The sequence below is a fragment of the Schistocerca serialis genome, chromosome 1, assembly GCF_023864345.2.
Source record: "Schistocerca serialis cubense isolate TAMUIC-IGC-003099 chromosome 1, iqSchSeri2.2, whole genome shotgun sequence".
Lineage (NCBI taxonomy): Eukaryota > Metazoa > Arthropoda > Insecta > Orthoptera > Acrididae > Schistocerca > Schistocerca serialis.
In genome coordinates, this window is record NC_064638.1 from 431,170,255 (window position 1) to 431,184,966 (window position 14,712).

General features: G+C 38.4%; 1 protein-coding gene across 3 annotated transcripts in view; it reads right to left on the minus strand.

Moving 5' to 3' along the window:
- The window catches only part of LOC126472401 (pleckstrin homology domain-containing family D member 1-like), a 185,571-nt gene that overhangs the window by 59,090 nt on the left and 111,769 nt on the right, over positions 1–14,712 (minus strand). For 2 of the 3 annotated variants that reach the window (XR_007586406.1, XM_050099934.1), the window contains exon 8: positions 11,634–11,775. Coding sequence is in view for 2 of the 3 variants with exons in the window: in XM_050099934.1 (XP_049955891.1) it covers positions 11,634–11,775 (142 nt within the window). In the remaining variant the exon portion in view is untranslated. The remainder of the gene's footprint in view (positions 1–11,633; positions 11,776–14,712) is intronic. The other variant, XM_050099935.1, reaches the window with a different exon arrangement.

Genomic DNA, 14,712 nt, shown 5'->3' on the forward strand with positions numbered 1-14,712 from the left:
ACATCAAACTTCATTCAACCCCATAAATAAAAATCTAAAGCTGTTAGGCCGGGGGATCTGGATGGTCAGTTGATTGTACTACTATGACCAACCCAGTAATCAGAGGAAGTGCGGCTGAGATGTTCCCTCACCCACCTGCTAAAATTTGGAGGGGCTCTGTTGTGCTGCAAATACATTGCAGTCTGAGTGGCCAAAAGAATGACGTCAGCTGTGCAACAAAGGAATTTTCTGTCCTATCATTTGCTCTTCTAAAATGACTGCAAATATCAACAAGTTACCGATCATGCTGTACCAAACACCGATTGAAAAACAAATTTGAAAACTGGTTTCCACTGTAGCATGTGTATTTTCCTTGACCATAAGTGATTATTACATGTAATTTTGATTCCATTCCATGTAAACAAGGCTTCATCAGTGAATAGTATTGGAAGCAAATGAAGATTGTCATTTATTCAAGTCCTTTGGTATTGCCATCAATGTGAAGATTGTGGACACGCTGTACGTGAAATGTGTATGAGTTTTCCACATGTAATGTTTGTGGGACATTGATATGAGCAGAAAGTCACTGTGTGCTAGTTGTAGGACTATGCTGCTTCATTTCAACAATGAGTTGCTATTGCTGCATAGGTTGTTGAACTACATGTTCAGAAGAAAAATGTGACTTGAAAGAATACTTGTTTTACACAATGTGTTGAAAACTGGTAAACACTCAATGAACAGGAATTCAATGTGTCAGAAAGTGCCAACAGTATTCTTCAACAGCAGCTGGAGCACTACCGTCGCAGAAGCCATTTATTTGGATTAAAGGTAAAGGTACACGTGAATATGTAAAATTTGTTGGAGACTGTACTTTGTATTTTCATAAATAAATTGATCTGTAGCGTAGCTGAGAACTGGACAAGTGTACATCTAGAATCTGTCGACATAGAGTATGCAACAGCATGTTACGTCAGCTCTCTGAGCGCGTGACCTTTGACCCCGCCGATAAGGTGGCTCAAGGCCATCTTGGCAGCGCGCCAGCCGCCGAAGACTCACAAACAGCGGACAGTGGCACGTAAAGTGCCCTCCGCCACACACCGTTAGGTGGCTTGCGGAGTATCAATGTAGATGTAGATGTAGACATACACCATATCTGTATATTCTTAATCAGTGCAGATGTGTGGCATTTTTGCCAGCATGTTTACAAACATAGCTAATTAATGCTTTTCTCTGACACACACTCAATCCCTCACACCACTTCACTCATAATACACCATAGGCAACTGCACATTAATGGGATATTTTTATAGTAGAAAGACATCTTGAGCAACGAAGCTGAAAGCAATGAGATAGGTTCAGATAGAGTAAAACATCAAAAAGATTAGGTGGGTAAGACACATGCATGCATGCCACTAGTCCAAAAACAAATGTAAATTAAATGTGTTCTATCTCAGAAACCATTCAAGAGTAGGACAGACATATGTCCATACGAAGATTTTTGCTTCAAGTGAGCATTTCTGTCATACCCATCACTGACCGTTCCTCCTGGGCTGCATATCATGACCCATTTCACATTTATGAAGTTGGCTCTTCATAATTAGATTTATGGTACATTATAAATAAATATAGTTCTACTTCAACCCAAACATTTGAGAGATGTATGAGATAGTCGTTTAATGCACCCTGTGCAGTATTTTGTCTCCATACACACTTCAGTTCACTACAGTTTATATCCTAGTTGACATAAAAGTGTTCTGGGTGCGGCACCGTGTAATGTCATAAAAAACTATTACTGATGAAATCAATGATTTGGCCAGGCCATGGTTACAGAGGCTTTCTTCTGGTTTGGTTTCCCCCCAATACTTCCAGGCAGCACAATATATTTCAAAAGTTTTTGATGTGCTCAGTATCACTGCACATCCTTACAATCTAACCACCACACTTTCAATATTATTGCACATCCGGAAATATTGTGTAACAATATTGATCATGTAGGGGCTCCTAATAGAGAGCAACTGGAGGAGGAGGAGGAGAACAGACAGATTATCTGCTGTGAACCAGAAAATAAATGTGTAATCAAATATTAGTGAATTACAGATAGGAAGCCCAGACTGTGATAAACCTTGCCTAATTGTTGGGGATTACTTTCAAAGTGTCTAATATGCTTCTTGTTAACATGTGTGAACCTTCAGGATCAGAGAATAAATGAGTCAATTTTTCACTACCAATGCATGCCAATCACTAAACAGACACAAACACAAACTAAAAGCTTTTGTGAGATTTTAATTGCAAGCTCAAAAGTGAAGCTCAGCATCCTATGCCAAACAAACATCCAAGTATAGAAAAAATATCTATTTTTTCGTACAGGACAATATTGAGATCTTCAATACACAATTCCCATACTATCACAGAAACGGACAAAGCAGAATTGGTTGTGTGTACACATCTCTACACACAATAACAACAAAACAAGTTTATGTGGAATAATTTTATACTGCTGCAGTTACTTTTTACTAATATTTTCTTTGCACAATGCATTTCTGCAGCATGCTGCCATAGGATATGTACATAACCTATCAGCTGATGTATAAGTAACTGTACAATGCACCTGATGATGGCAGCATGCTGCCGAAATGCATTGTGCTAATAAAATATTAGTAAAAAGTGACTGCAGCAGTATAAAATTATTCCACATACTCTTATAATACAGTCGCAGACCTCAAACAACATCCATATAACATGGATAAATTTAAACAAAACAAGTAACAACTCCACCTAATCATTAGTGTTTCAGGATCACTACTGCTTTTTACTTTTTCTACAACTACCATACAAATACAAAATGACACAACAAAGTTTCATAATCTGTAAACTAAACACATAACGTCCATGAGAGCCTGCCCTTCAAGTTGTTAGTCCCTACACATGACAAGTAGCTGTCATGAACTGCAACAGCTTTTGTAGTACATGGATGGATAAAACGAGTTATCCAGTGTGTTCTAATAGAATATAACACAGAGAAAGTTTTTATGAAAACTTTTACTAATGTGCACAACACCACCTGAATGAAGAAATGACATCATTCCATTCTTTTTTTAAAGCACTGAGGGTAACAATAAAACAGTATGAGCTATCCCATTCTTATAACAAAGAAAAAAGACTGGTTCCAATGCAAACAATAAACGGAATTCATCGAACAAATGGACGATGAATTGTCACACAGGGTACCACTGGAAACAACATTCCATAATTCTTGCCAAAGATCACTGACTCCACTGAAATTAATGTATTCTGAAGAGACATATGCACTGCCTTGAAGACTACTCTAAGAAGAAATGCCACTCAAACAGACACTCACTAATACAATTTTCCAAACAATATTGTGAAATCATAAAGAGATTAACAATGATAAATTAAATTACAACTGATACTTAGATATCAACAACTGTTCTAGAATGAATCATCATCCTCATGCAAAACTTCTGCTGAAGATCTCTGGTTTTCCTCCATCACCTTGTACCAACATTATGGAACCCTTGTATTCTTTGAAATAAATGTAATATGTTAGGACAGTAGATCACAAAATAGCTGTGATATTCATGACAACTTTACCAGACAAAACAAAAATCACCCAAATCTACACATCCCTATGCTGAAATGGTACTGTCCACACGGGAGTTAAACATTATAACAAACTTTACAAAAACATAAAATAAAATACTGAGATCAAAAACTTTGGAAGTTCTTTACAGTCATATTTACAACATCATTGGTTTTACTACAGTGAGGAACACTGAAATATATGAAACAGATTATTTGTAATTTTAAATATGTATGCAAAGAAATCACTTTCACCTCTGTATACATATAAAGTGGCTTGTCCAAAGTATTATGTATAAGCTGCTTTGGTAGACAACAGACCAATAAAAATACAATATAATCCTAAGACTGAAAAGTGGTGAATATTTTATCAGACACTGCACGTATATAATATTTTTTGAAACAAACGGTAAGATTACTCTCACTGTTTTGCCACCCACCTATAAATGATTTGGGCAAAGTAATCAGAAACTGTTAACCCTGTGATGTTTCTGAAAGATTCAGCTTTGATGCTTCATTTGCCTATTGTGATTGCATAGCTTATGTAGAAACGGATGCAAAATCCACTAGCTATCCTTTCTTTAGATTCTCAGAAGGCTTTCAATAGGTGGACCAAGAATACTTCAACATGTGGCAACAAAATTTGGTATTAAATGTTTCAAGAAAGTAAATATAAAATTCTCAATTACTGGTGCTTGCAAATGATCAACTTATGAATCCATCAAGATACAGAGGTCAGACAAGGGTCCCAATACCAATGGCACTCGGGTAATTACATTAAATCAGTTATTATGCAAACATGCTACAATATGCAGAATCAAGACTGGAGAAATATACACAGCATGCAAAATACATTAATGCTCAACATATTTTTATAAGCTGTCCAATCAAGATTGGATAACTCATCTAATACTTTAAACGTACGAATGCACACAAGCTCTTTGAAAATTATGTCTCACATTAAAACATTCACGTTCATCTCGCTTAAGGCAGCAGCAAAATGAAGTACCACAGGAAATTTACTGTTCTTGCAGAATATTGAATTAACAAAAAAAATCTATTTCCTCTTAAAACACTGGAACGTGGCACATATTTTTAGCATCACAAAAGAAATGGTAGAACAATGGCATATGTGATATATTGTGGTGTGGAAACACCTTTAAAGTCTTTTATGCAACATGTACATTAAAGAAAGAAAAAGAGGTCTTGATCTCACCCATATTAAGTTAAAATGTTCAGCATAATGATCCACCAAACATCACCTACGATAACAACATGACATATTTTGATCTACAGCTTGTTGTTGTTGTGGTCTTCAGTCCTGAGACTGGTTTGACGCAGCTCTCCATGCTACTCTATCCTGTGCAAGCTTCTTCATCTCCCAGTACCTACTGCAACCTACATCCTTCTGAATCTGCTTAGACTGCTACAGCTTAAGGTATTCAAAAGTCAATAATTTGAAGCAACACCAATAAACCCTTTTACACATCCCACATAAATTAAGGTTTCTCATACAGTTCTATGTACAAAAGAGCTATGCATCTGAAGAAATATTCACTCAGAACCCTTGAGAGTGAAAATATTATATGAACGATTTAGAGGAAGCACAGCACAGCAAAGTTGTAAACAAAAAACGAAACCCTCACAATTTCAAAGTCCGCAGCTCGTGGTCCAGTGGTGAGCACTGCTGCCTCTGTATCACGGGGTCCCGAGTTCAATTCTCGACCGGGTTGGGGATTTTTTCTGCCCGGGGACTGGGTATTTGTATTGTCTTCATCATTTCTTCTTCATCATCATCACCACCACCACCACCACCACCACCACCACCACCACCATCACTCGTGACAGTGGCTAGACTGGATTGGGTTAAAAAATACTGGACTGTGTAAAAATTGGGACTTCGTATGAGCACTGATGACCGCACAGGTGAGCAGCCCACAAACCAATCATCATCATCATCATCATCATCATCATCATCATCCAAATCATATGCTAAACATCTGTAACAATGTGTGAGGGTGCATAAATAATGCTCAGTCAGATGAAATGAACTATACCAAAGAAATAGACATCCACACAGCAAGAGAATAGTGATATAGTGAACCATGGTTTACCAGCACATGCAAAATTTTGGCTTGTACTATAAAAACAAACTCCAGTTCTTAGTACACTCTGTAAATGACATCCAAAAAAGTGTTAGGAGATACACAGAAATTCTGAACAACATTAAGATTTCTTCTTCTTTTCCATGAAACTTTCTGCTTATGCAGTCATATACAGAGCCTCTTCCAAGCTTCTCTTTTCTCCCACAGGCTAGCATCCAGCATCTCCTCCCATATCAGACCCATTATTAAGCGGCTATTAGCTGTGGTATATTAGCCTACAACTTTTTTTCAACGTGATGAAGCCTAACACAGCATTAGGTTGAAAATGTTGATAAGTGAAGCTAAGCAGTAAATGTGGTAATCAGCACAGACTATACCAGTATTTGAGGGTAGTGACAGAGTTTGCTCTAGTTTCCCCTACATGAGTTTTCCTTTTTGTTTCACTAATGAAACATTATGGAATAATTCGCCATAATTTTCCCTCTTAGGTGTGTGTGTGTGTGTGTGTGTGTGTGTGTGTGTGTGTGGGCGCGGGCACGCACGATGTAATATTGTTGGGATTTCCATAGTATGAAAGCTGTGAGTACCCTTGGAAAGGCATTCACCTATCTGTATATTACATGATCAACTTATGACATGAGACCTATTCTTTGAAAGACATTTGTTTTATATAATTTACATAACTGTAAAGATGCGCATCTAGCGCGGCCGCTAATACATCGATTGCGCAGTCAAAGAAACATTTTAACAGAAGCTGAACTGAACGTTCTGCTTCGATCTAAATAAAAGATGACAGTAAAAACTTTTGTAGATCTTAAGATTTTATTGTACTTCTGCTTGTAATGTGAAAGCGTAAAGAAGGTCGTCTTTAAGCCATAAAAGTGAGTGGTTTTGCCAGTGTGCAGACAACAGTTATTAATTTACAAAATTCAAGTAATTTATGTTCGATACTGTAAATCGGAAAGTTATTGTTATGAAAGTGTTGAAGGATTCAAGAATTACCTTGAAGGAAGGAGAAAAGTAATGACTGTAATTTGTGATAAAAACGTGAACCAAGATACTAGTACAGGACAGGCTGAAATCTGATTGCACCATACAGTTAGAAAAGTACTTATGTAAGTTATACAGTTTATAAATAAGCCCTAATTGCTTGTGAGAATTATTAGAATATACTTAGTGTTTACAAGATTTCTTATTCTATTCTTTTCCTTTATTCTACCTCCATGTCATATTATTTTTGTAAACATCAAACAGCCTTTTACTACAGCAGAGAATACTGCGCCATCCTAGTCGTAGACAGGAGGCCGCACCTTGTCTTCTATACAACTCATAGCTGCCCCATTTATTAATGATTTCATTTGCAAATGCAATTTTTTTCCATTGTTCATTGTTAAAGGTCCCTTAGGTGATTATAAATTTCATACTGACTACGTAAAGAAATCCGGGTTGTTCTTTTCCAAATAATAGAAGCTTTTACGTAATCCAAAAACTAGCCTCCTTCTGACAACGATCAGGAGCCTACCAGAAGACGGACGTCTTCAACCGCTTTCGTGTTTCCTGCGGCAAAGCTGTGCCAAACTGGGAACACGACATTCTAGTATGAAACACAATATATATATCTAAAAACAAAGATTCCGTAACTTACCAAACGAAAGCAACAGTACGTTGATATAGACAATAACAAACACAAACACACACACAAATTTCAAGCTTTCGCAACCCACGGTTGCTTCATCAGGAAAGAGGGAAGGAGAGGAAAGATGAAAGGATGTGGGTTTTAAGGGAGAGGGTAAGGAGTCATTCCAATCCCGGGAGCGGAAAGACTTACCTTACTCCCCCCCAAGGTAAGTCTCCCCCCCCCCCCCCCAAAGGTAAGTCTCTCCCCCCCCCCCCCCCCCAAAGGTAAGTCTCCCCCCCTCCCAAGGTAAGCAAATGTCTGCTTGTGTCTGTGTATGTGTATGTGCGGATGGATATGTGTGTGTGTGTGCGCGAGTGTACACCTGTCCTCTTTTCCCACTAAGGTAAGTCTTTCCACTCCCGGGATTGGAATGACTCCTTACCCTCTCCCTTAAAACCCACATCCATTCGTCTTTCCTGACGAAGCAACCGTTGGTTGCGAAAACTTGAATTTTGTGTGTATGTTTGTGTTTGTTTGTGTTTCTATCGACCTGCCAGTGCTTTCGTATGGTAAGTCACATCATCTTTGTTGATGTAACTTACAAAACGAAGGCATTGGCATGTTGATAGACACACACACAAAATTCAAGCTTTCGCAACCAACGGTTGCTTCATCAGGAAAGAGGGAAGGATGGATATGTGGGTGTGTGCGAGTGTATACCTGTCCTTTTTTCCCCTTAAGGTAAGTCTTTCCGATCCCCGGATTGGAATGACTACTTACCCTCTCCCTTAAAATCCACATCCTTTCGTCTTTCCCTCTCCTTCCCTCTTTCCTAATGAAGCAACCATTTGTTGCGAAAGCTTGAATTTCGTGTGTATGATTGTGTGTCTATCGACTTGCCAGCAATTTCGTTTGGTAAGTCTCACATCTTTGTTTTTAGATATATTTTTCCCATGTGGAATGTTTCCCTCTGTTTATATGAAACATTCCATGTGGGAAAAATATATCTAAAAACAAAGATGATGTGACTTTCCCAAGAGCAGAAAGACTCACCCGTCCTTTTTTCCCCCTAAGGTGAGTCTTTCTGCTCCCGGGACTGGAATGACTCCTTACCCTCTCCCTTAAAACCCACATCCTTTCGTCTTTCTCTCTCCTTCCCTCTTTCCTGATGAAGCAACCGTTGGTTGAGAAAGCTTGAATTTTGTGTGTATGTTTGTGTTTGTTTGTTTGTGTGTCTATCGACCTGCCAGCACTTTCGTTCGGTAAGTCACATCATATATATATATATATATATGGATGGAAACATTCCACGCGGGAAAAATATATGGTGGATGGATATGTGTGTGTGTGCGCGCGAGTGTATACCCGTCCTTTTTTCCCCCTAAGGTAAGTCTTTCCGCTCCCGGGATTGGAATGACTCCTTACCCTCTCCCTTAAAACCCACTTCCTTTTGTCTTTCCCTCTCCTTCCCTCTTTCCTGATGAGGCAACAGTTTGTTGCGAAAGCTTGAATTTTGTGTGTATGTATGTGTCTGTTTGTGTTTCTATCGACCTGCCAGTGCTTTCGTATGGTAAGTCACATCATATTTGTTTTTATATATATAAGATTAAAATTGAAAAAAAAAAAAAAGAAAATTCAAATGTATTTAACCTATTTTTTTAATCATACTAGAGCGCGCGCGCACCTTCTTGCGCATTCTCTCTAGCTGATTAAAGTATTTGGCCAATGAAGTTTTGACTTTTTGTACTATATGCAGGGCTAGCCATAGCATACCAGGCATTGCACTCACAGATGTTCTATGTGGGCTAGGTATGGCCCCTGCTGTACCTTTTATAGTAATCAGTTACTGGAAATAATTTTGCTTATCTCTTTAAACATGAACCACGACCCACTGCATATTCGTAAAACATCCCTTTCATGATGTGACCCACAGATGGAAGTGTACAAATAAATGTACTGCCGCCAATTGACTATAATTTGTTGGACACAACAGCCAAATTTAGTTATAAGGATCGAAGTGTAATTTATAAGAATAAATAGTAAAGTACAGTAAATAAATAATAATACCTAATAGATCAAAAAGGCCATGGCCAACAAGAAATCTCTTCCACAACAACATTAACAATCAAAATATGGCAATATAGATGCCATAATCAGCAACTGTTTCACCTATGATACATGAAAATGAAGAAATCATTAGCCAGTGGTAGCACCAATCGACATTTTATGGGTTAGAAAACAGCTAGATGTAAGTACTATTGTACAGTCACCCAATAAGGCAGCTGTGCCACCTTCTGTCAAGTTTCTTGCAATTTTATCATACTGTGTGTCACTCTGTTTCTCATTCACAGAGTTTTCTGATAGGAAATCCTATAGTATCAGCCGAACCCTTGCATGTGACATCATTGGGTACCATCTTCTTTTGTTGGCCCTTCGGCTTCAGTCCAGTCACCACCAGCAGTCACAGCTGCCCCTCCTGCCATCACCAGCCCTGTTGACACCGACACCTGCTTTCTTGCTGGCCCTGTCATGGGTGACTCGACCAACCGTGCCTGCTCATGCCACAGCCACCATCTATGCAGTCACTTCTGCAGTCATGGCCAGCCCTGCTGCGGTTGACCCTCCCAAGGCTGTTCCTGGATATGTTGTTGCCACCACGATCACAGCTGTCCTGTGGCCGGCCTGACCGTCTCCTCTGATGACACCGATAGTGTCGTGTGTTCCACCAGGCTTCGGCACGTGACTTCTTGAAAACTCTGCCACCAGTCCTGCCTACTCCTGGCTTTCACTGTCATCACCTACAGCAGATAGTGACCATTCGCTTTTGTCCTTTTGTCAGGAGGATCTCTCTCTCTCTCTCTCTCTCTCTCTCTCTCTCTCTCTCTCTCTCTCTCTCTCTCTCAATCTTTCACTGGTTCGGTTCCACATATTCATGCAACCCGTGCTGAGCTTTTGAGTCTTTTTTGCAAAATGTTTTGGTTGTGTTACAATACTTGGCAAGATGTGGTTGCTTCTCAGTCACTTGTTTACCCCTGTTGACTGATGTCCTGTTGTTTCATTCCAATCTGCTGTGGTGGCTGCTCGGTGTCTCCTCACTTGCGTACTGCACTTTTCTATGATGGTTGCACTGTCTCTCTTTGGAAAGGAGTGTAGTGTATACAGGACTGGGCCCCTGCATATGTGGCCACTACCATCAAGGGTGTGCTTCGCAGGTCAGGTACAAACCCTGCTTTACCTCGGGAGGTTGTTTGTAAACAGAAGGTTTGCTGGGTTGTTTACCATCAAGCCTCATGCAGCCACCACAGCATCTGGAGGCACAAACCACAGCATTACTGTGTTGCTGGCATCTATTTGCATCTGCATGATCAGACGTCCATGTGACACCACAGCTGCATACCGTCACTGATGGGTACTTAGGTCACCGCTAAGCTCCTCAACAGCTAGTTACGCTAAAAGGCACCAGATTTACCTCCCTGTCTCATGCCTTCACTGGGATAATCAGCCTCTAGACATTCTGTCAGCTGCTCCTGCACCTCAACCAGCATCTCGATCGCCCACATTTTTATAGCCTCATGGTACAGTGGCGCTAATCAATAAGTTATTTGAAATAATTCTACTTACCTGCTTAAACATGAACCATGACTCATTGCACAGTACTAATACATTCATTTCATGGTGTGAATCACAGGTGGAGATGCATGAATAAATGTAAGAGCTAATTGACTATAACTTGTCAGACATGATAGCCAAGTTTATTAATAAGGATCAAAGTATCATTTATATGAATTAAAGCCCTCACATTTAGATACAACTGCACAGTTAGCAAACTGGACCCATAATACTGGAAGGTTTCAATATTCAATGTAAATTAAATATTATGAACATGTTAAGTTCTTTTTGAACACGTCACAGGCTAATAGTTTAGATTTCCTGTGGTATGTCTATATTATTTCATGGAAAAGTTTACTATTTCATTTTTTTTTTTTCACAGAAGTGATGTAAGTTTCAACTATAGTTCTACATATCTCTGCTGAAGGGTCGTAAATTCTGTCAGGTAGGTCCCCCCTACAGCCACATTATATTCACAGTCAATAACTATTAAAGAAAATTTTGTATATCTGTTACTTTTTTCTATAAAATGCCACAATTTATTCTAGAAAGGTAAGTGGTGAAAGTGATAACTTTGAAAAAGTTTAATCTGATTAAGTTGTAAACCTTATAAATAAAAGATCAACCTTTTGAAAGACACCAAAAGAAGCTTGAGCATTCATACAGGAATATGATTATAAAATACACGTTTAAATTTTGCTTAGTATGGTAGTAACACATGCCCGTTCTATAAGATCCTGAATAACATACATAGTGTCCAGCTGGAAACATACATTCAGTGAGGATAGAAGTTTTGACGATTCTTCTGAAATTAGCTGTTTTTCTTCCTCCAATAACTTTGCTCGTAATTCATTTTCTTGATACCTGTAAAAATAATCAACGTAATTACTATATTTGTGATGCATCAGTTACACTTCATGTTGTCATGTTGTTTATGTTTATGTAAATTCAAACTGAATGATACATTTATTAATTAACAAAATTTGTCATAAATAATACTTCTCCTTGCAAAACCAATGGTTCAGTTCATAGAATGATAGACTAGAGATAAGAATGATCTGCATAAAGATTTAGTCAGTCACTTCAGTCCACAAAGGTATCAATTATTCAGAAACATGTTTCCAATAATATACCTGCAACCACACAAAAATTGTGACTAATAAAGTTCAGTTTAAGAGAAGACTATAAAATATTTGTTAGTGGTCAACTACTCCTGTTCTATGGACAAGTTTCTTAGTATAAGCAACTGATGTACGTGTTATTAATAATATACAAGAATGTGTTGCACAAAATCCATCTTCTTCACATCTGTGGAACAAAAATCAGCATTTTTCTTACAAGGCGCAATGGCAAGTGTGCTTCTCCACCTGCTGTGGAGACCCACTTATGCTTTGGTGTCATGGCTTGACAGTGTCTTGGAAGCCATGGAGCAAAGGGTGTGGGCAACAATGTCAACACCCAAACAACTGAAGATCATAAATGAGGACTGTCATTCTGTTCTGAAATGTCAAATCAGAAGATCAACACGTGTTGTAATCTGTTTGGAGCTACTAGTTAAGAGAGATTTTTTCACCCACAATTGTAATGGGAGCTGTACATGGAAACACTGTGTGTAAAATACAGAAGAGTTACTGCAAAACCATTTACATAATTTACTAGCCTCAACAGATCAAAGTTCTTTCAGCACCAGCCCCAACTACATAAGGTGAAGAAGTCCCACAGCACAGTCTAGTGGCATTGCACAGCAAGCCCACTACATTTTTGTAACTTCACAAAAGGCAACTGCAAGGTAATTATAAAGTTGACATGTATCTCAACCACATGACAGATAGCCCCTCGAGTGGAACACACCATAACCAAAACCACACCCACAACACTCCATTTTAGCACCCTACAGTTTGATTAAAATAACTTGTCAGTTGACGTCTGTGCCTTGCAGCTACAGTGCTACCAATCAGTTGCCGGCTAGACTCAGTTATAGGTGGCACACAAACATGGCAGGTCATTTCACAAATACTGTTAATGTGTAACACAGACGAATGTTGGAAGCAGCCACAGTGAGGTATGATGGAAATAAGATATGCTCTGTCAGCAGCTGATTTTTACTGACCATGACTGAATAGCAGCAAACAATGCATGTCAAAGTCTTGAATTTAAAGTCAAGTCCTACCCTAACAACAATCTCATGATGTGCAATGTATCCAAGAAAATATCTGAACAATCTGCAGCAGAACTAAAATCATGATTGCTTTGTTCATGATGATTCAAGCTAATCTCTGTGAGCAAACTCAAGACAGAAAATTTTCACTTTTAGTGCTAAAAGCAAACTGTAATTTCTCACTGTCACTGGTTACCACACCTCAAACTATTCTCACACTGGCTATACAAACTGCCATGTTACCAACTGATGAGCAGTCCTGGTTGGCACTTGACTGTGAGATACAGGCAGCTCTGGCAGATTCCAAACAAAAAATGAATGACAGTAAGAAAAAGAACACCAAATAAAAAAGTCAATATAATGATGGAAATGGTGTAGAAAAGTTTCACAAATTTAAAAAAAACACAACACACATTTTAAATCAAGCAACTGAATAAAAATAATAATCGAAGCCTTTTTGATTAGATTTTGAAATAAAAAAATTTCATCGCATTTTGTGAAATTTAAACCTATGTCCTTCTACACACTAGATATATATGCTAGCCATGGCTATATACTACTCAACTACATGAGATTTTAATATTTATAACTCAGGTGATCCAGTGACAACAATATATTGCAGCCTTCAAAAATTCAGCTTCACACAATGCCATGTGACTCTTATCTAATGTAAGCTGATCTCTGTGTTTATAACAACAGTATAAGCAACACTGATGATACAACAACTACACCGTCGCTCATTGCTGTGTTCATTCACCTATGTATGAAGCAGAGGCAGCCAGCAGTAGGTCTGATTAGATGAGCTGTAAACAGCATGAATATAATTTTTTTATCACGAATTTATTCTGTAAAGAGTAGAACAGACTCACCGCGCTGGGTTTGAGTAGTTGAACCAGAATCTAGTGACATTGTTTAAATACAAATGAGAACATCGCTATTATTGTTAAAGTTGTATACCAGTTTGGACTAAGAAAATGGAGGCATTAATGGCCCTCGTTAAGACTTAAAAGGAAGAATTAAAAAATAGCACTAAGACTCAAGGACTAGTGCTGCCAGATTTAAAAGGACAGGGAGGGGGAGTTAGCTACAGAGGCAGATAAAACCTGTATTATAGAGATGATCTTATGGAAGTTAGCAAAGGAGTTGATATAGAAAAACAGAGCGAGTTAGGAAGGAAGGAGGTTCAAGAACTGTTAAGAAAGATAAACAAGAAGAAGCAACAGTTAGAGGAATTGTCAAATCATGAATTAGAAAGTATACATAGTGAAATCTCAGATACACAAGGCCAAGTACAGGCATTAGAACAAAGTAGAGAATTTGGTGAAGTAATTAGTCACCCAAACATTTTGACTAGGTTGGAGGACCATCTACAGGAACAAATTGAACAGAAAGCACAGAAAAAAAGTTGCATCTACCACTGGTACATGTAATTTTATGGGCAGTGTAGTAGAAAACCAAAAAGAATTTCTGTGTCAAAGTGAATACATGAGAGTATATGATGATCGTAAACCTGATTATAAAAAATATTTAAAAGGTAAAGAATATTCAGAGGAGGAATTAAGTTTTGAATGCTGTTTGTGTGTCAGGGAAGTCAGAGTACCAGTAGAGACTTTAACATGTTTCTTGTGTTTAAGCATTATAGT